Below are 17,835 nucleotides of genomic sequence, written 5' to 3'. Positions count from 1 at the left end.
TTTAAATTAAAAACATTTTCATAAAAACGTTAAACAGATTTTATTTTCCATGAAAAACTGACGAGAGTTCATCTGAACGCGGCTCCGCTTCAGTTCACGTCAGAGAGTCGCTGCTCAATAAAAGTGATCAGAAAGAGACTTCACGAGACTTTATTGAACCTGAAAGACGTCATCGCGTTTGTACTGAAGGAGCACGAAGTGAAGAAGAGGAACTAACAGTTTTAATGAAGAAAAGACAGAGTTTTACCTTCAGAGTCCGGAGGAAGAGAGTCCGACAGCAGCCTGAAGCAGAGCGGAGAGCGACCACACACACACACACACACACACACACGCTGAGGATGATGAGGAGGAGGATGAAGATGCTCCTCCAGCTCTCCTCATTGTGTTTTTGCTTCTTGATTGTTGATCAGATCGATGATGAAACTGATCATTAACAGGCAACACAGTCAGCAGTAAACTTAAAGCCATATTATTCTAATATTCCTGTGCGTCCCTGAGGCTAATAATGAACCTTCATGCTGATCATTTTTATTTCTATATTTATAACCTGCTCAGCTGAATCCTGTTTGCCTGAAATAATGAATTAAAAGAATATATTAACTTAGAATGACTGATTAATAAAAACAAACACATCAGATGTCAACAGTAACACTGTGATTAGAACTTGAGGTAAAGTAAGACACACATTAATAATAATAATTAATAATAATAACAGGAATAAAAGGACATTTTGGACACTTTGTTTACATAATATAATAATGTAATAAAACAACAGCCGTGTTGATTTAAATGTAAAACAAATATATTGTAATGAAACATATAATATCACTCCTTTTGTTTCCTGTGTGGGAAACAACCAGCTGAGCCCCCCCCACCCCCCCACCCACCCACACACACTGATCCCCCCCTCCCATAGACTCCAGCCCTGTGTCACTGACCTTTGACCCCCATCATAACTATGAGGTCAACAGGGGACAAGTCACAGTTTCTGGGGGCCTCAAACATGGGGCCCCTCCCCCTGTCGCCCTGTACTGCGGGGGGGGGGGGGGGGTTACTTTTTGACAGCAATGAAGACTGAAGAACTACAGGAAGTACATAAGGAAAAACTGCAAATACGTAACATAGAAAAAGGAGCTAATTTATGCTACATAAATGTTGTTTAGGCTAGCAGTGAAGGTAGCCATCTTGGAATAATCAGTGATGGTACAGTACAATTTTGATGTACTATACTTATTTTACTTCCACTTGTACTCCACTAAAATGTTATACTTGATGTCTTTAGTTACTTCTTCGGATTTTACATTAAAAACATGACATCAAAGATGGAAGGAATCACCATCTTTGTTTTACATCGTTTTTATTGGCTATAATGTAAGTCCCTCCATGCTGTTTTGGGTTTGTACCGAGTCTCTCATCCTGCAGTGCAGGTTTAGTTCCCTCTCAGCGGCTCCAACAGGCCCGAGGTTCAGTGTTCAACTGAGAACAAGTGGATATTTCATATTTGTTAAAATGTGAAATAGTGTTGTCAGCAAAGTGGCTAGCTCTTGTGCTACAATAACTTGCTGGTCTTTCATAATGAGCTGCATCTGAACTGTGTGACTGTGTTTTCTACGTTAACCCTTCAATGGATTTTATAAACTGAATCAGATCCAGGATCAGGATACGTAGCATGACAAGCTAGCAGGTTAAGAAAATAACAAACTTTAAGTGTGTTGATGCTTCCAGACAGGAAGTGTTTCACAGCAGCTGACACCAGCTCAGAGAGGTGCATTGTGGGATCAGCTCTCAGGGATGTCTGCGCTGCAACCTCACTTCCTGTCCAGGCGGCTCCATTGTTTCAGACCTTCAGGTCAACTGGTCGTACTGGAACAGCTGGTTAACTGCAGCCGGGGGTCGAGCTGACCTCTGAACTAATCTAACCAGGCAAGAGAACATGCTGGGAACACTGGGAATATGCAGAAGATGTACTGGGAATGTACTGAGAATATCATAATTGGGAATGCATAGAATGTTTCCACTTTGATTCCAATATATTTGCAGTATATTCCCAGTATGGCACGTATTCTTACTTTGATCTCAATATATTCCCATTATACCCACTGTATATTCCCTGAGTTCCCACTATGATCCTAATATATTAGCAATATATAACCAATGTGTCTACATTAAGATTCTATTTTTATTCCACTATGGAGCCATTATCATTTCAATACGTTCCCAGTATTGTCCAAATATGGTCCCATTATATTCCAGTATATCCAGTTACTATACACTCAGTATATTCCCAGTACGGCCATAGTATAATTCCAGTGTATTCCCACTTTAGTCACAATATATTCCTATTATACCACCTGCATTATTCCAGTGTTCCCAGAATGGTCCCACTATATTACCAGTGTATTTCCAGTATAATATGGATACAATCCCAGTATAATCTCAGTAGCATGTTGAGAATAACTGGTAATGTTTTAGGAAACATAAGGAGGGAGGTGGGAAGTGAAATCTTACTGGTAATATAATGATGATATATTGGGAACATACTGGGAACATATGGGGTCCATACTGGTTGTTGGACATGTGACCAGTCCACGATTGGTTTCCAGTTTGCTGCTCAGAGTCTGAAAATGGAGCTGAGATGAGGAAAAGCTGAAGGGGCAGGAGGGGGCGGGGGGGGGGGGGGGGGGGTGAAAGGGGTTGTGGGTAACAAAGGCCTCTTTCCTCTGAGCTGCTGACTGTATTCAGACTCTGCATAGCTGAGTGTCACCATGACGACGGCTGGAGGGAAACAGGGGGAACTGAGCAGCAGAAGAACTGAAGAACTGAAGAACTGATCACCTACAGACCCACAAACACACAGAGACACTTTAAGTTTAAGTTTAAGTTTAAGTTCAAAACAAGTTTATTCTGAGTTTTAGAGGAAATCTTAAAGTTTCCAAAGATTCAAATCTTTCTGAATTGTTCTTTGTCCTGGACCTGGTCTTCCCTGTCTTGGTCTTGGTCCTCATCCTGATTTTTACCCTTGACCTTGTCCTAAACCTGGTCCAGGTCTTGGTCTTGGACTTAGTTTTGGATCAGGACCAAGATTTGTGCAGAGTAATGGGGCAGCCTGATTATGTCCCCATCTAGTCCTGAACCACGTCCTGGTTTTCCATCTTTTATCTGTCCTGGCTCTGGTTAGTTTGGTTCTACTCGTGGCCCTAGTCCTGTCTGCGTCTTCATCCTTGATCCTGGTCCTTTGCCTTATCTTTATCTTAGTCTGAGTCTTCATTCTGGTCCCGGTCTCAGTTCTGGTCCTCTTGGTCTCTAACATTCTCCTGCAGTGAAACTTTAACTGCTGAACATCTGCAGCCTGTAATTATGGTTTGGACTGACTGAGTGTGTGTGTGTGTGTGTGTGTAACAGGAAAGTATTAGCCAGCTTCTTCCTCTCTGACTTCCTGTGATGTGATTCGTTGTTTCCCCGGCGGTGAGGAGGAATGTGACGTGGGGGGGGGGGGGACAGGGGGGGGGGGGGGTTGTAGCGTGAACATGAAGAAGGGAAAACATTTTAACATTTTTGAGGTACTTTTCTTATTTTACTTCCATTTGTACTCCACTACATCTCAGATGGAAATGTTGTACTTGATGTCTTCAGTTACTCGTTCGGATTTTACATTAAAAACATGATGTCAAAGATGGAAAAAAATCTCCATCTTTGTTTTACATCATTTTTATTGGCTATAATGGAAGTCCCGCCGTACTGTTTTGGGTTTGTACCGAGTCTCTCATCCCGTCCATCCAGTGCAGGTTTAGTTCCCTCTCAGCGGCTCCAACAGGCCCGAGGTTGATTGACAAATCAGTGTTGAGGTCAGACCCGGACGTCTGGTCACCGTAACTGAGAAGTGGTTTCTGTAGACATGAAGAAGAGAAAACATGGCTGCTGAGAGAGTTTAGTTCTGTCTGGTTTCAGTATTTTTAATCTTGCTTTTGACACTCGTGCGTGTGTGTGTGTGTGTGTGTGTGTGTGCGCGTGTAGTTAATCTGCGTGTGTGTTGTGTGTGTGTTGTGTCTGTCTTCAGTGTTCACAACAAACACCACAGAAGAAAATCTCCCCTCGATCCCCCCTGATCATATCATCTGTTTTAAAGGTCAACAGTGAACATTGAGAACGTACTGGTTTCTGATTTGGATCATTTTCAGGTTCTGATGTTATTGATCTCACCTTTACATGATCACAGCAGCGTCCAGGTTCAGAGTCCATCTTCCCCTCCTCCATCACCGTCTGGTTCGCTGCTGCAGAGGACAAGGACAGACTGCAGCGGATCATCTGCTCTGCTGAGAAGGTCCCTGCAGGACCCATACCCCCCAGGGACCTGCGCCCCTCCAGGATCCTGAGGCGAGCAGGAAAGATTGTGGCTGACCCCTCCCACCCCAGACATAAACTGTTTGAAACACTCCCTTCCGGCAGATCAATCTCAGTTTGTACATGTTAACGATGAATCCTCCATGTATGCCAAAGTCAGTCATGGAGTTCCACAAGGTTCTGTGCTTGGACCAATACTATTCACCTTATATATGCTTCCTTTAGGAGATATCATTAGAAAACACTCCATACATTTTCATTGCTATGCGGATGATACCCAGCTATATTTATCGATCAAGCCAGAAGAACCTCATCAGTTAGCCAAGCTCCAAGCATGCCTTAAGGACATAAAGACCTGGATGACCTGTAATTATCTGATGTTGAACTCGGACAAGACAGAAGTTATTGTTCTTGGCCCTGAACACCTCAGAAACACAGTATCTAAGGATATTGTTACCCTAGATGGCATTGCCCTGGCCTCCAGTGCCACCGTGAGGAATCTCGGAGTTGTCTTTGATCAGGACATGTCCTTTAACTCCCACGTAAAACAAACTTCAAGGACTGCCTTCTTTCACCTACGTAACATTGCAAAAATCAGGAAGATCCTGTCTCAAACAGATGCAGAAAAATTAGTCCATGCATTTGTCACGTCTCGGCTGGATTATTGCCATTCCTTATTATCAGGCTGTCCCAATAAGTCCCTGAGGACTCTCCAGCTGATCCAGAATGCTGCGACACGTGTACTGACAGGAACCAGGAAAAGAGATTATATTTCTCCTGTGTTAGCTTCTCTGCACTGGCTCCCTGTAAAATCCAGAATAGAGTTTAAAATCCTTCTCCTGACCTACAAAGCTCTTACTGGTCAGGCACCATCATATCTTAACCCTTTATCCGGCAAGGAACCATATATGGTAACTTCATTGATCTTGATTTTCAACATAAAAATTGAATATTTTTAAAAATGTCACAAACAAAAGTAAAAAAGTCACAAAAGTAAAAAAGTCTTGTTGTGTCCTGCAATGACACTCTAGGGTTGAAATTTTGCATTTTGACACTCTAGGGTTGAAATTTTGTGTTGTAAGTATTTCAATGAGTGCCTGATAAAGGGTTAAAGAGCTCATAGTACCCTATTACCCCACTAGAGAACTGTGCTCCCAGAATGCAGGGTTGCTTGTGGTTCCTAGAGTCTCCAAAAGCCGAACAGGAGCCAGAGCCTTCAGCTATCAAGCTCCTCTCCTGTGGAATCGGCTCCCAGTTTGGATCTGAGACACACTCTCTACTTTTAAGAGTAGGCTTAAAACTTTGCTTTTTGATAAGGCTTATAGTTAGGGCTGGCTCAGGCCTACCTGGATTTTTTATATATTTATATTTAGTTTTAATCTAAAAATGATAAAACGTTCTTCTTTTTTTTATTACAACTTTATGTTCATGTAACATTACATAATTTTATTTTCTCATAAAACTTCAGCTTTTTTTTAGATTATTTCTTTGGGCATTTTGCCTTCAGTTAACAGAGATAGCGAGAATTATATTAAATTTTTTCTCATAAAAGAACTTTATTCTTACAAAATCCCAAGTTTTGTCTCAAAAAATTACGACTTTATTCTTGAAACCTTTTAAGGTAAAGTACTTTATTACTGCTGATATACTTAATTACTGTAGTATTTCGTTCCACCAAAGATACATTTCTCCTCTAAACTTCTCACTTGGTTTCATTTCACTGAAAATCCAAAAATTAGAGAAAAGTCCAAAAACTGAAAACAGATTTGTGTATCATAACTTTTGTTTAACATTTTCAATGCAGGACTTTCACTTGTACCTGAGTATTAGTACTTTTTCTGAAGTAAAGGATCTGCATACTTCCTCCGTCGTACAGTTTGAAGAGCATAAGGGTTCGGTGTGTTCAAAGAGAGGAGGCCCAGCCTGAATGTCTGGCTGCAGGGGGGTACAGAGGGGTGGGTGGTGGTCTTGGGGAGAGGATGGGGTGTATGGGGGTATTGGGGGGTGTAGAGGCCTTTGCAGCACCCCGGGGTCCTCTTAGCATTCAGCAGAGCACTCATTAGACATGCAAAGCTGCAGTGTTGGAACGGCAGGCCTGAATGAGTTGCCTTTGTCCTGTAATTGGAGATGTTTCTGTGGGAGCCACAAAGAAACCAGGGCCTCCTCACCCTCCTCACCCCCCACTACCATCACCAACCCACTCCTCCCTGATTCATCCTGTCCTCCCTCCTCACTCTGTTGTGTAACTTGTTGCATAAAGATTCAGTTTCCAGGAAATGATCCAATGATCAAATTAAAGCCTCAAACTGGAGAAACAGCAGGACATCACAGACAGGTGAATCCAGGTGACTTCTTCATCTGCAGTGATAAACAAGTGTTTAACGTCACATGACAGAAAACCATCATCATCATCATCATCATGTCCCACAGACTCCACAACTTCACAGAAACAAAGACAGGAACTTGATGATTGATTGTTTTGATTGTTTTGTTTTGATCGTATTAAATCCTTAGTTCCCCCACAGTACTTCTGTGTTCCCTCACGAACGTCTGTGTTCTTCACATTACTTCTGTGTTCTCTCATGTACGTCTGTGTTCCCTCACAATACCTCTGTGTTCCCTCACAATACTTCTGTTCCCTCACAAAATGTCTGTGTTCCCTCACAATACTTCTGTGTTCCTTCACAATACTTCTGTTCCCTCACAAAATGTCTGTGTTCCCTCACAATACCTCTGTGTTCCCTCACAAAATGTCTGTGTTCCCTCACAATTCTTCTGTTCCCTCACAATACTTCTTTGTTCCCTCCCAGTACTTCTGTTCCCTCACAAAACGTCTGAGTTCCCTCACAATACTTCTGTGTTCCTTCACAATACTTCTGTTCCCTCACAAAATGTCTGTGTTCCCTCACAATACCTCTGTGTTCCCTCACAAAATGTCTGTGTTCCCTCACAATTCTTCTGTTCCCTCACAATACTTCTTTGTTCCCTCCCAGTACTTCTGTTCCCTCACAAAACATCTGAGTTCCCTCACAATACTTCTGTGTTCCCTCACAATACTTCTTTGTTCCCTCACAATTCTTCTGTTCCCTCACAATACTTCTTTGTTCCTTCACAGTACTTCTGTTACCTCACAATACTTCTGTATTCTCTCACAATACTTCTGTGTTCCCTCACAATACTTCTGTATTCTCACAATACTTCTGTGCTCCCTCACAGTACTTCTTTGTTCCTTCACAGTACTTCTGTTCCCTCACAATACTTCTGTTCCCTTACAATACTTCTCTGTTCCTCACAGTACTTCTGTGTTCCCTCACAATACTTCTGTGTTCCTTCACAATACTTCTGTTCCCTCACAAAACGTCTGAGTTCCCTCACAATACTTCTGTGTTCCCTCACAGTACTTCTGTGTTCCCTCACAATACTTCTTTGTTCCCTCACAATTCTTCTGTTCCCTCACAATACTTCTTTGTTCCTTCACAGTACTTCTGTTCCCTCACAAAATGTCTGTGTTCCCTCACAATACTTCTGTGTTCCCTCACAAGACTTCTTTGTTCCCTCACAGTACTTCTGTTCCCTTACAATACTTCTTTGTTCCCTCACAATACTTCTGTGTTCCCTCACAGTTCTTTGCTCTGAATACTTGATATGACAGATGTTCTGCCATGACACCAGGAGTTCAGGAATAGTTTCACGACAACACTCATCCTACACAAACCAACATGGCACCAACATGGCACCTGTAAAACCTGTTACCCCTGTTGATACGATGGTTTGTTCCTGTTCCAGTCCAGCGCTCTCACCTGCTGTGAAGGTCGTCGTCCTGCTGATCAAAGCTGCTGCTTCACATCTAACCTGCTGATATCTGATGCTCAGATCACTGAAGACATTTCAGCTTTTAGCAGGACATGTCTCACATGTTTTCTAACCCAACAGAGAGGCTTTTATTTCTGTTTCCAAGATTAAAAGAAACTACAATGTACATGATTTATGAACAGACTGCATCCTGTAACGTGTGACTTCCTATCATTAACTGTCCTGCAGTGTGCACTGAAGAAGCATCACAGCCATTAAACCATTAAATGTGTCACAGCCTCAGTAATCATAACAGCCACGGTTATAATTACAACTACAGCTACGAGATAAACCCAACATCCCCATTCTGTCACATCACAGCTGTCACATGCACAACTAACCGGCCTGCACTGGATATCTTCCCGTCTGAACGTCTGTGTTTAAAACAAGGTGAAGTTCCTCTGTGGACCGCTGAGTTCCCTGCCTCCTCGTGTGGCTGAAGAAGCTCACTTGTATTATTGAAAGAAGATTTTTTCTCTCTCAGTTTTGTCACCTGTGTTATCTTCTGTTGTCGTATTTTCTGGCTGACAAAGTGTTGTGCTGCAATCCAGATGTGTTCGATGTGGTTTTGTCCCCCAGGTGAAGCCGTGACATGACAACCAACAGAGGCAAAGTAGTAAATGCAGTGTTTATTTGGCTACTTAAAATAATCCCATACAAACACGGGGGCAGAGAGGTTGTGCCAAAACACATCAAATGAATCAAACGAAACTCGGCTGAACTGACCCAGAACCAAAAGGTCAGAGAATAAGTGTTGAAAGACTTCCTTCTTTTATTCTGAACATGCAACTTCTGTCAACTCCTTTAAGAAACATCTGCAGACTCACCTCTTTCATCTGGATTTAGACAGTCTGTTTTTATTGATTCTTACAGCAACTTTATTTTTATTCTTATTTTAAATTGTATTCCTTTAATTCTTCTCTGTTTTATTGTATATTAATGTTTTTGAATGTACAGGGTACCCCAACTTACCACCATGTTCCTCTTTAATACAACAAATATACAGTATATAGTATACACGTATATACACGTCAATGTCAAGAGCAGAAATAAAAGGGCTTCTTCTTCTTCTATTATCACCACCAACTGTTGTGCTACAGTGCTCTTCCAGTACGTGTTGTATTTCAGCTTGAATGTACTCTGAAAGGGCCTCTTGCTTGACATCACATTCAATCTGAAAACGGCACGTTTCCTCGAAGCGACGTGAAACGTTGCGTACCAGGTTGTAAGTCGTATAACCACAGGGGAGCGGCATCTCCATGACATCCTGTCGCTTTACTTTGAGGCTTCAATGAATGTGTCCAAGATGTGCATTGATATTTTAGAATTTATCTTTTCTATCGTATCGTGTAACACTATCAAATGCTAATGTCAACTGTAGCTTATGGGTTATCATTAGCCATTAGCTACCATGGGAATATAGCAGATTCTGGTTAGTGATTGGTTCCCTCAGATTCAAAACAACCAATGAGGTGATGGGCCAGGGGCACACAGGTGGCAGCCAATCAGCTGATGGCACCTGGAGAAAGAGAGGGAAGAAATACAATAAAAAAATAGGCAGTTAACACTCCACCATAACAACTAATATATAACGTTATCAACTTTAACTCAATGACACGAGACGATTCATCAGCTGGAACATTTTCAGCTCAGAATCAGAAATGCTTTATTGATCCCCGGGGGGAAATTATACAGTTCCGGGTCTCAAGTCTGTAGTCATGAACAGAGCCAACACGAGAGGGTTCATTTGATCTATAGATGAACTGTGTACCTCAAAACTAAGTACTAACTTTCCACCACTGTGCAAAAGTGTTTCAGAAAAAAATTCCCAGCCTGAGGTTTTTGTAGCTCTGTAGAAGAAAATTAAATCATCAGAGTCATCGGTCTTCACCATCAGCTTCTAAAGAAAAGTTCAACGACAGAATATCATTTAAAAAAACAACAACAAAGTTATATCAGGGACTGAAAAGTGACGACTGAACAGGATGAAACAGTGATTGAGGTCAGATTAAACCTTCAGACAGACACTTTTAATCCTGTTTCTGTCTGACTGCAGCAGATACCGACAGTGACCAGTCATGTGACCTCAGACACCTGAAGTCACCAGGACTATAAAACACAGAGACTCATCTTCATAGAAAGATGAATTATGTTTAAATGTCACATGACTGTCTCCTAGGTTACTGGGGGCGCTCTGCAGCCAGGTGCTCTGTTCACTTCAACCCAGACTGAAAAGGCTACTGAGTTTTCATAAGATGATCCCCAGAATTGGGGCTGATCCAGCTCCTCTGAAACCATGTTCAACACAGAATCCAGATCAGGTTCCAAAGCTGAAGAGAAACAGTTAACAGAGAGACGGAGCGTCGATTCTCTGGATGACTGAAGCCAAACAAACCCAGAAACACAGCAACAAAAGACCACAATCCTCCTTTACGTCCCAGCCCCCCCTCCTCATCCACCCCCCTCATGCCCCTCCACATCCCCCCAAAAAAGGAGGGAGCCCATTATGTAACCCACCAACCATCCTAGTCATTAACTGGTTCTCAGTTAAAAGAATGAAGGGGAATGGGGGGGTCACGTGGTCCAGAGAGGCTTGTTTACCACAACAAGGGGCGAACGAGGGAGAAATAGACTGTGAAGAGACAGAGAGAGAGAGAGAGAGAGAGAGAGAGAGAGAGAGGAAAGAGGAGGAGGAGAAGTTTTTCCCACCAACTCATTCACAACTCAACTGCTTTCACACGCCGTGCTGCCGACTGCCGTCACCATGGAAACGACCAGACAGAGAGAGAGCCACCACTATAAACTCTCTCTGGACACCGCTGCCCTAGAACATCCTATAAAGTCGACCACAGGTAACTGAGCTGTGAAGCACCTGAGAGTCGAGGCCAGAAGGACTTTCTGCACCATCAACAGGAACATCAGGCTGGACACCCCTATTCAAGTATTGGACTCGTTATAGAACCTATGTCCCTTTATGGTTGTGAGGTCTGGGGTCCACTCGCCAACCAAGACTTAACAAAATGGGGCAAACACCAAATAGGGCAAGTAACAAAGACGACACCCACTCATTATAAAAACTCAAAAGAGAGCATTTAAATGTTATAACCATCTACAGGAAGTGACCCTGACACACTCTATAACAAAGCCCTCACCCACAGAGAGACCCTAGAGAGAAGCCCCCTCAGCCAGGTTCAGGGACTCTGACAGAAACCCTGTTAGACTAAACCAAATGATAAGAAAACAAAGACAACGATTTGACCCATTGGAAAGAATCAACCAAAGACCAGAGCTACCTGGGATGGGAAGGTTTGGCCCTTAACAGAGAATACTCAGTGGCAGATTACCACTGTGATCGATTGATATTATTATTATTATTGATATCGAAATCCTTGACCATGGACAGACTCAGTGAGCGCAGCCTCACAATGGAGAGAGAGATACCCAGCAGGAGGTGGAAACCACCTGCCACCTGTACCAAGACCTCAGAGACTACCCCCAGATTACAGCCACCGAAAAGACTCTGGCAACATGGCTGACGACTAAAACGTCCTCTTCTGCTGGGACAAACACAGCAGCAGGATGTGTGAGCTGCAGTGACCTGAAAAGGGCGTCCAATGGAAAGCCAGCACCATGAAGACCCACCTGTCGCCCAACTGTATGTTCCTGCTGATCTCTGAACACACACACAACAAAGAATCTAAATAAACCCTGTCTTGGCAACATGGCATGAACATGTCCTACATGTGATTGCTTCACTGTACAAATATGCGACAGTGTAACATGTACCATGTTGCAGAACCGATTGCGATAAGTGGGGACATTTTGATGCCATGAATATGTGTGAAGATATCATCATTGTGTCACAGATGTTCAGCAGATCTGAAGTCTGACTCGTACAAAAAGCATCTTGACTTTCTTTCTGCTCCTTCCGACACATGAACCAGTTGATGTTTCTGTTTGTATGTCAGAGACTTCGGAAAGACGGAATACTGACAGATAAAGAGCAGATAGTTTAATCTTCAACTGAAGCCTCCACAGCAAGTCTACCAAACTTAATTCAAAGTTTCATATTTTCTAAGACACTGACTTCAATTATAAACATATCATCAGAGATGAGGCAGGCCAGTTGAACCGGCCTCCATTCATACATTTATTGTATGTTATCGCTTGTTTTTTCTTTTCAATAAGTCACATAAGCTGCTAAAATTATGTCTCTGTACTAGCCTATCTGAAACATGATGAGAGTCTCCTCAGGTCCACCAGACTCATATTCCTAAATATTTGAACCCGTTAGACCTGAACTTTGTTTCTAACGTAGTGGAGAGAAATGAATTACATTTCAAGTTAATGTGTTATTGTAAAAATTTAATTCGTTCATTATATCTGCGCCGAATTAAAGATTGCTTCATACAACACCAGAAAATATGTAAATTAGTTATCTGTGAAAGCATAAGGCTCGGCCGATAAGCAAAGATCTATTAAATACAAACATTTGTCAATGCAATTTGGCTTAATATCTGACCACACCAGAACAGAACGTATCGCGGCTGTCGCTGTCGTGAAACGTAAACAGTTTACGGCATACCGTATTCCAGTCAGTCCAATGAGCCTACACGTGAAGTAAGTTAACAGACTGATTCAAGTTTTTCTTGAAGTTGAGTTTGGTCTTTCGTGCAGTAACAGCGTGACACCGACTCGGTGCAGAGAGGGAAGCCGGCAGGATGCTGTATCTGATCGGCCTGGGGCTGGGAGACGCGGCGGACATCACGGTGAAGGGTCTGCAGGCGGTGAAGAGCTGCTCCAGAGTTTACCTGGAGGCCTACACCTCCATCCTGACTGTGGGGAAGGAAGCTCTGGTGAGTCCGAGTCCTCAGGGCCCCGGGGCGAATAAAGACCGACCAGTGTCCCTCGTGTTTCTGTCGGTACTTATGCCTGTCTGTTAGCCTGTCTGCCTGTCTGTGTGTTAGCCTGTTAGCCCGTCTGTCTGTCTGTTAGCCTGTCTGTTAGCCCGTCTGTCTGTCTGTTAGCCTGTCTGTTAGCCTGTCTGTCTGTCTGTTAGCCTGTCTGCCTGTCTGTCTGTCTGTTAGCCTGTCTGTCTGTCTGTCTTTCTGTCTGTCTGTTAGCCTGTCTGTCTGTCTTTCTGTCTGTCTGTTAGCCTGTCTGTCTGTCTGTCTGTCTGTCTGTCTGTCTTTCTGTCTGTCTGTTAGCCTGTCTGTCTGTCTTTCTGTCTGTCTGTTAGCCTGTCTGTCTGTCTTTCTGTCTGTCTGTTAGCCTGTCTGTCTGTCTTTCTGTCTGTCTGTCTGTTAGCCTGTCTGTCTGTCTGTCTTTCTGTCTGTCTGTTAGCCTGTCTGTCTGTCTGTCTTTCTGTCTGTCTGTTAGCCTGTCTGTCTATCTTTCTGTCTGTCTGTTAGCCTGTTAGCCTGTCTGTCTGTCTGTCTTTCTGTCTGTCTGTTAGCCAGCCTGTCTGTCTTTCTGTCTGTCTGTTAGCCTGTCCCCTGGTTTGTCACAGTGTTTGTTTGTTTTTTTTAATACAAACTTTATTTGTACTTACATGTCAGGATGGAAGACATGAGACAAACTACATAATATGACAAATAAATGACAAGAAGAGGACATGATTTCAATATATTGTTTGACATCATTCACGAATACAGAAGGATGATTTTCTTCTATTGAAGTTTGACTGATGGGTGTAAGATTGAGCTAGAATCAGAAAGAAATAGTCACATCCAAGAGTCTCAATCATTTTCAAACCAGGAAATAATGTCCACGACTTGTTTCCAGTCTCTTGGTGAAATCACAGAACCAAACCCAGCGGAGAACCTGTTGTGTCCCAGCGGAGAACCTGTTCATAAAAGTCAAGTCTCTGCTGTCCATCAGACACAGACTCTCACGCACACTGGAAACATTTTTCCCTTGTTTGAGACATCGGTGGAAACTGAGAAATATACGTCTCACCTTCGGTCAGGGACAAAACATCCCACACAGTCTTTGGTCCTAAAACATTCATTGTCATCATCTCAGCTTCCATTGTTCTTCACAACATCAGAGTCACGACACAAAGCACTGTTGAGCTTCACAAGACGGCCTGTGTCTGAGTGCGTGTCGTCCTCTTCTCCCCGCAGTAGATGTCATGAAGAATGCACCAGCATGTGGCCTCCTTGTTCATGTCTGAGGAAGCTGGCTGAGTTCCGTCATTCTCACCTCCAACTGAGAATTCCTGATGGTAGAAAGTACAGAAGGCTTCCGTCACTGCTGTCTTTGTTGCTTCCCAGTGTTTGTTGTAGCTGCGCAGTCTTTTCTTTTTTGCAGGAATTGGCGCGTTTACGCTGTACGTTATATGAGCTATATGTAATTGATGGGCATGAGGGGGTCTGTGATTGAACAGGTGATCAGCACCTGGCCTGATCTGCCCTCTGTCCTGAGGCCCTGTATGGGACAAACCAACATAGGGGGCATCCCAGCGAACATGGGACAGTTAGCAACCCTACTATATATTACTCAGTCCTGATCTAGTAGAATATCTCAGTAGAAACACATTGCCATAACTTCTACCAGCTGGCAAATCTCCATCATCTCACAATATATGTGTTAATTTCGCCCAAATGTACTCAGACATGTTAGCTAGTGTACTCCATGTCCGTATTTTGTTAGCTTGCTCAGCAGAGTGCTTCTTCATTCTTGTGGATGAGATGGTGGCAGGCATTCGGACTCAAGATATTAAAGATATTAAATAGGAAGTGAAGCAGACATGGTTGAAGGTACCCTTGTTAGCTTCTTTAGCAGTGTGTCAGATACTGTAGCAGCGTGTTAGCTGTGTGTTGAATACATTATCCATGTCTTCGATACTCTGTGTTTGCTGTCTCAGTTGTAGAACTGGGTTCTTAAGCAGCGTGTTAGCTACTTTAACTGTGGTAACTGTTATTTGTTGTCCTCAGGAGGAATATTATGGGAAGGAGCTGATCCTGGCTGACAGAGACTTGGTTGAACAGGGGGCTGATGAGATCCTGAAGGATGCTGACGTGACTGATGTGGCGTTCCTGGTGGTGGGCGACCCGTTCGGGTGAGTCATGTTGTCCACGTATCAGGACTGTAGAAGCTCCATGTTGCAGCAGCAGTGCTGAGGTCTGCTGTGTCAGCAGAGGAAGAGTTTGATGTGACCACAGAGCTTCTCTCAGAGCAGCTCAGCCTTCATTTCTGCAGATTTCTCCCCAAAACCACCAGATTCCTCTCGGAGTTAATAACAGAGTGCAGAGCATCTGCAGCTCGCGGTCTGAAACTCTGAAACTCTGTTGACATTTGTTCATGTGAATGTTGGTTTTACAGTTTACATGAAAAGAGAAGCGGCTTCTTTTTTTGTCCCACTAAAAACTAAAAATTGATTTTTTTTCATCACAATCTGTTGTAACCTCGTCTTTGACCTCAGCATCTGTGATTCAGTCACTCAGTGTTTCCAACGCAAATATGAGGAGAAAAAACCTGAAGCTGTATCTCTGCTTCACAGCCTGATATATCTTCTTCTTGTGTTAGCTGCTGTTAGCAGTTTCTGTTGTTATAGAGTGTTTTTCTTATATGCTAATTATTGATAATGTGTGTCTTCCTGCAGAGCCACCACCCACAGCGACCTGGTCCTGAGAGCAGTGAATGTTGGGATACCGTACAAAGTCATCCACAATGCCTCCATCATGAACGCAGTGGGCAGCTGTGGTCTGCAGGTACAACACACCTGTTTTCCCTGAGCTGAGGCTCACAGGCAGAGCTCATGTGAAGTCTCCCTCTCTTCTATCAGAAGCAGCTGAACAGAATTTAGACACAGAGATGAAGTTGTGTTCACTCACCGCCATCTTGTGCTGTTGCAGTGTGAAACTTTATTGAAATAATAAAAACAAATATTAGCTTGTTGTTTGCTGCAGCAAGTCACAGTGACCAGACTGAGTGTGTTTCCTGGATGCTGATTGGCCAAAGAAGGAGCTGATAAGCTAGTTTTTTTTATTCCAAATTTGATGTATTGAACAGATAACAGGCGTCATGTTGAGCTTCAGTTCAGATTTGAAATAGATCTAAAACGGAACAAATGGAAAAAAAAATTGATTTGGTCACTGAGAAGTTAGCTTGTGTCCATGCAGCGTTCTTCTCTGGCATGAAGAGAAAAACGCTTTGGTTTTGTTACTATAACAAAAATATCTTAACGCTACGTTAACAGAGGGTTGACTACACTGTTAACAACAAGTTAACAACATGTAGGGTGATAAAAGCACTCACCAGCAACATTCAGTGTCCAGCCGATCTGCTCCCACTAATGGGCTTTTCTGCCTTTGGCTCTAGATGGACACAAACCTTTACAAGACAAATCGGTATGTATTCCTGTATGAAGTATGTCTACACAACAATAAAAGACAGTTGTTAGCCTGGGGCGGCAGGAAATGTAAAGAATGGAGAAAGTGTTGTCAGATGACATTAGAGATATCAGATATGAAATATCGTCTATTTTTTATGTGGAGCAGAATTCTACAACATCAACGTCGTATGATTTTGGTTTTACAGGAGCGATTGTAAAAGGTTTGAACACTTCACCTCTGAGACACAACAGTGTGTTTGTCAGGTACGATGTCTGCCTGGGAGTCAGAGCTCAGGGCAGGACCCACCCCTGCCCCTCCCCCCGTGTCCCATCTGCTGCAGCTCCTGATGAAACTCATTAAACTAATGTTGTTATAAAAGTGAATGTGACCTCATCAATAACCGACCTGTCAGAGCAGCCAATCAGAGAGCAGGACCCATCTGTCCACACACACAGATTAGCATTAATGCTAACAGAGCGGCAGCCGGGATCGTCTGTTAGCCACCGTTAATATGTTAATGAGGTGTGGGATATGCAAATGAGCTCCATGTTACCTCCTGGGGGGGGGGGGGGGTATTGGCACCTTTTCTTACTGATGTGGATGTTGATCTTAACAAAATGCATCACATATTAAGAGGGAGGGGTCCCACTCAGCTCAGTCTGGTTTCAGCAGTTGTTTTCTAACTTGTATGAAGTGTTTAGAGACAAATCTCTAAATTCGCTTTACATACTTTGACTTATATTCATTTCAGTTCTTTTTATCATATTTGTATGCCATTATTCTGTAACGTACCACCTTTACAAACCAGCTGACCTCAGACCTGCTGTCAGCTGCTGTTGCTGTTTTTGGAGATATGAGGTTTTGATTGGACGTCGGTGTGTGTGTGGTGTCACATTCAGCAGCTGATAACAGGAAACCGCTTCACTCTCGAGTCTCTATTTCCTCTTTATACACACTGACCACAGAGACACGTGGCAGCAGCTGACCTCTGACCCCTGATCTGTGTGTGTGTGTGTGTGTGTGTGTGTGTGTGTGTGTGTGTGTGTGTGTGTGTGTGTGTGTGTCAGCTGTATAATTTCGGGGAGACAGTGTCGTTGGTGTTTTGGACGGAGACGTGGAGACCAGAGAGCTTCTACGACAAAATCTGTAAAAACAGATCAGCTGGACTGCACACGCTCTGTCTGCTGGGTGAGATATACACAGTGTGTGTGTGTGTGTGTGTGTGTGTGTATATATATATATATATATATATATGTGTATATATATATATATATACACACACACTATATTGCCAAAAGTATTC

At 43.1% G+C, this 17,835-nt stretch overlaps 1 protein-coding gene across 1 annotated transcript in view; it reads left to right on the top strand.

Moving 5' to 3' along the window:
• The first annotated feature begins 12,803 nt into the window (after positions 1–12,803).
• Positions 12,804–17,835, top strand: part of dph5 (diphthamide biosynthesis 5) — a 14,650-nt gene continuing 9,618 nt past the window's right edge. The window contains exons 1-4 of the mRNA XM_070908519.1: positions 12,804–13,049; positions 15,132–15,256; positions 15,800–15,908; positions 17,600–17,720. Coding sequence (XP_070764620.1) covers positions 12,915–13,049; positions 15,132–15,256; positions 15,800–15,908; positions 17,600–17,720 — 490 coding nt within the window. The 5' untranslated portion in view covers positions 12,804–12,914. The remainder of the gene's footprint in view (positions 13,050–15,131; positions 15,257–15,799; positions 15,909–17,599; positions 17,721–17,835) is intronic.

This window comes from Enoplosus armatus, chromosome 7, assembly GCF_043641665.1.
Source record: "Enoplosus armatus isolate fEnoArm2 chromosome 7, fEnoArm2.hap1, whole genome shotgun sequence".
NCBI lineage: Eukaryota > Metazoa > Chordata > Actinopteri > Centrarchiformes > Enoplosidae > Enoplosus > Enoplosus armatus.
The sequence above is the reverse complement of the archived record's forward strand: the minus strand, read 5'-3'. Positions and strand labels throughout refer to the sequence as shown.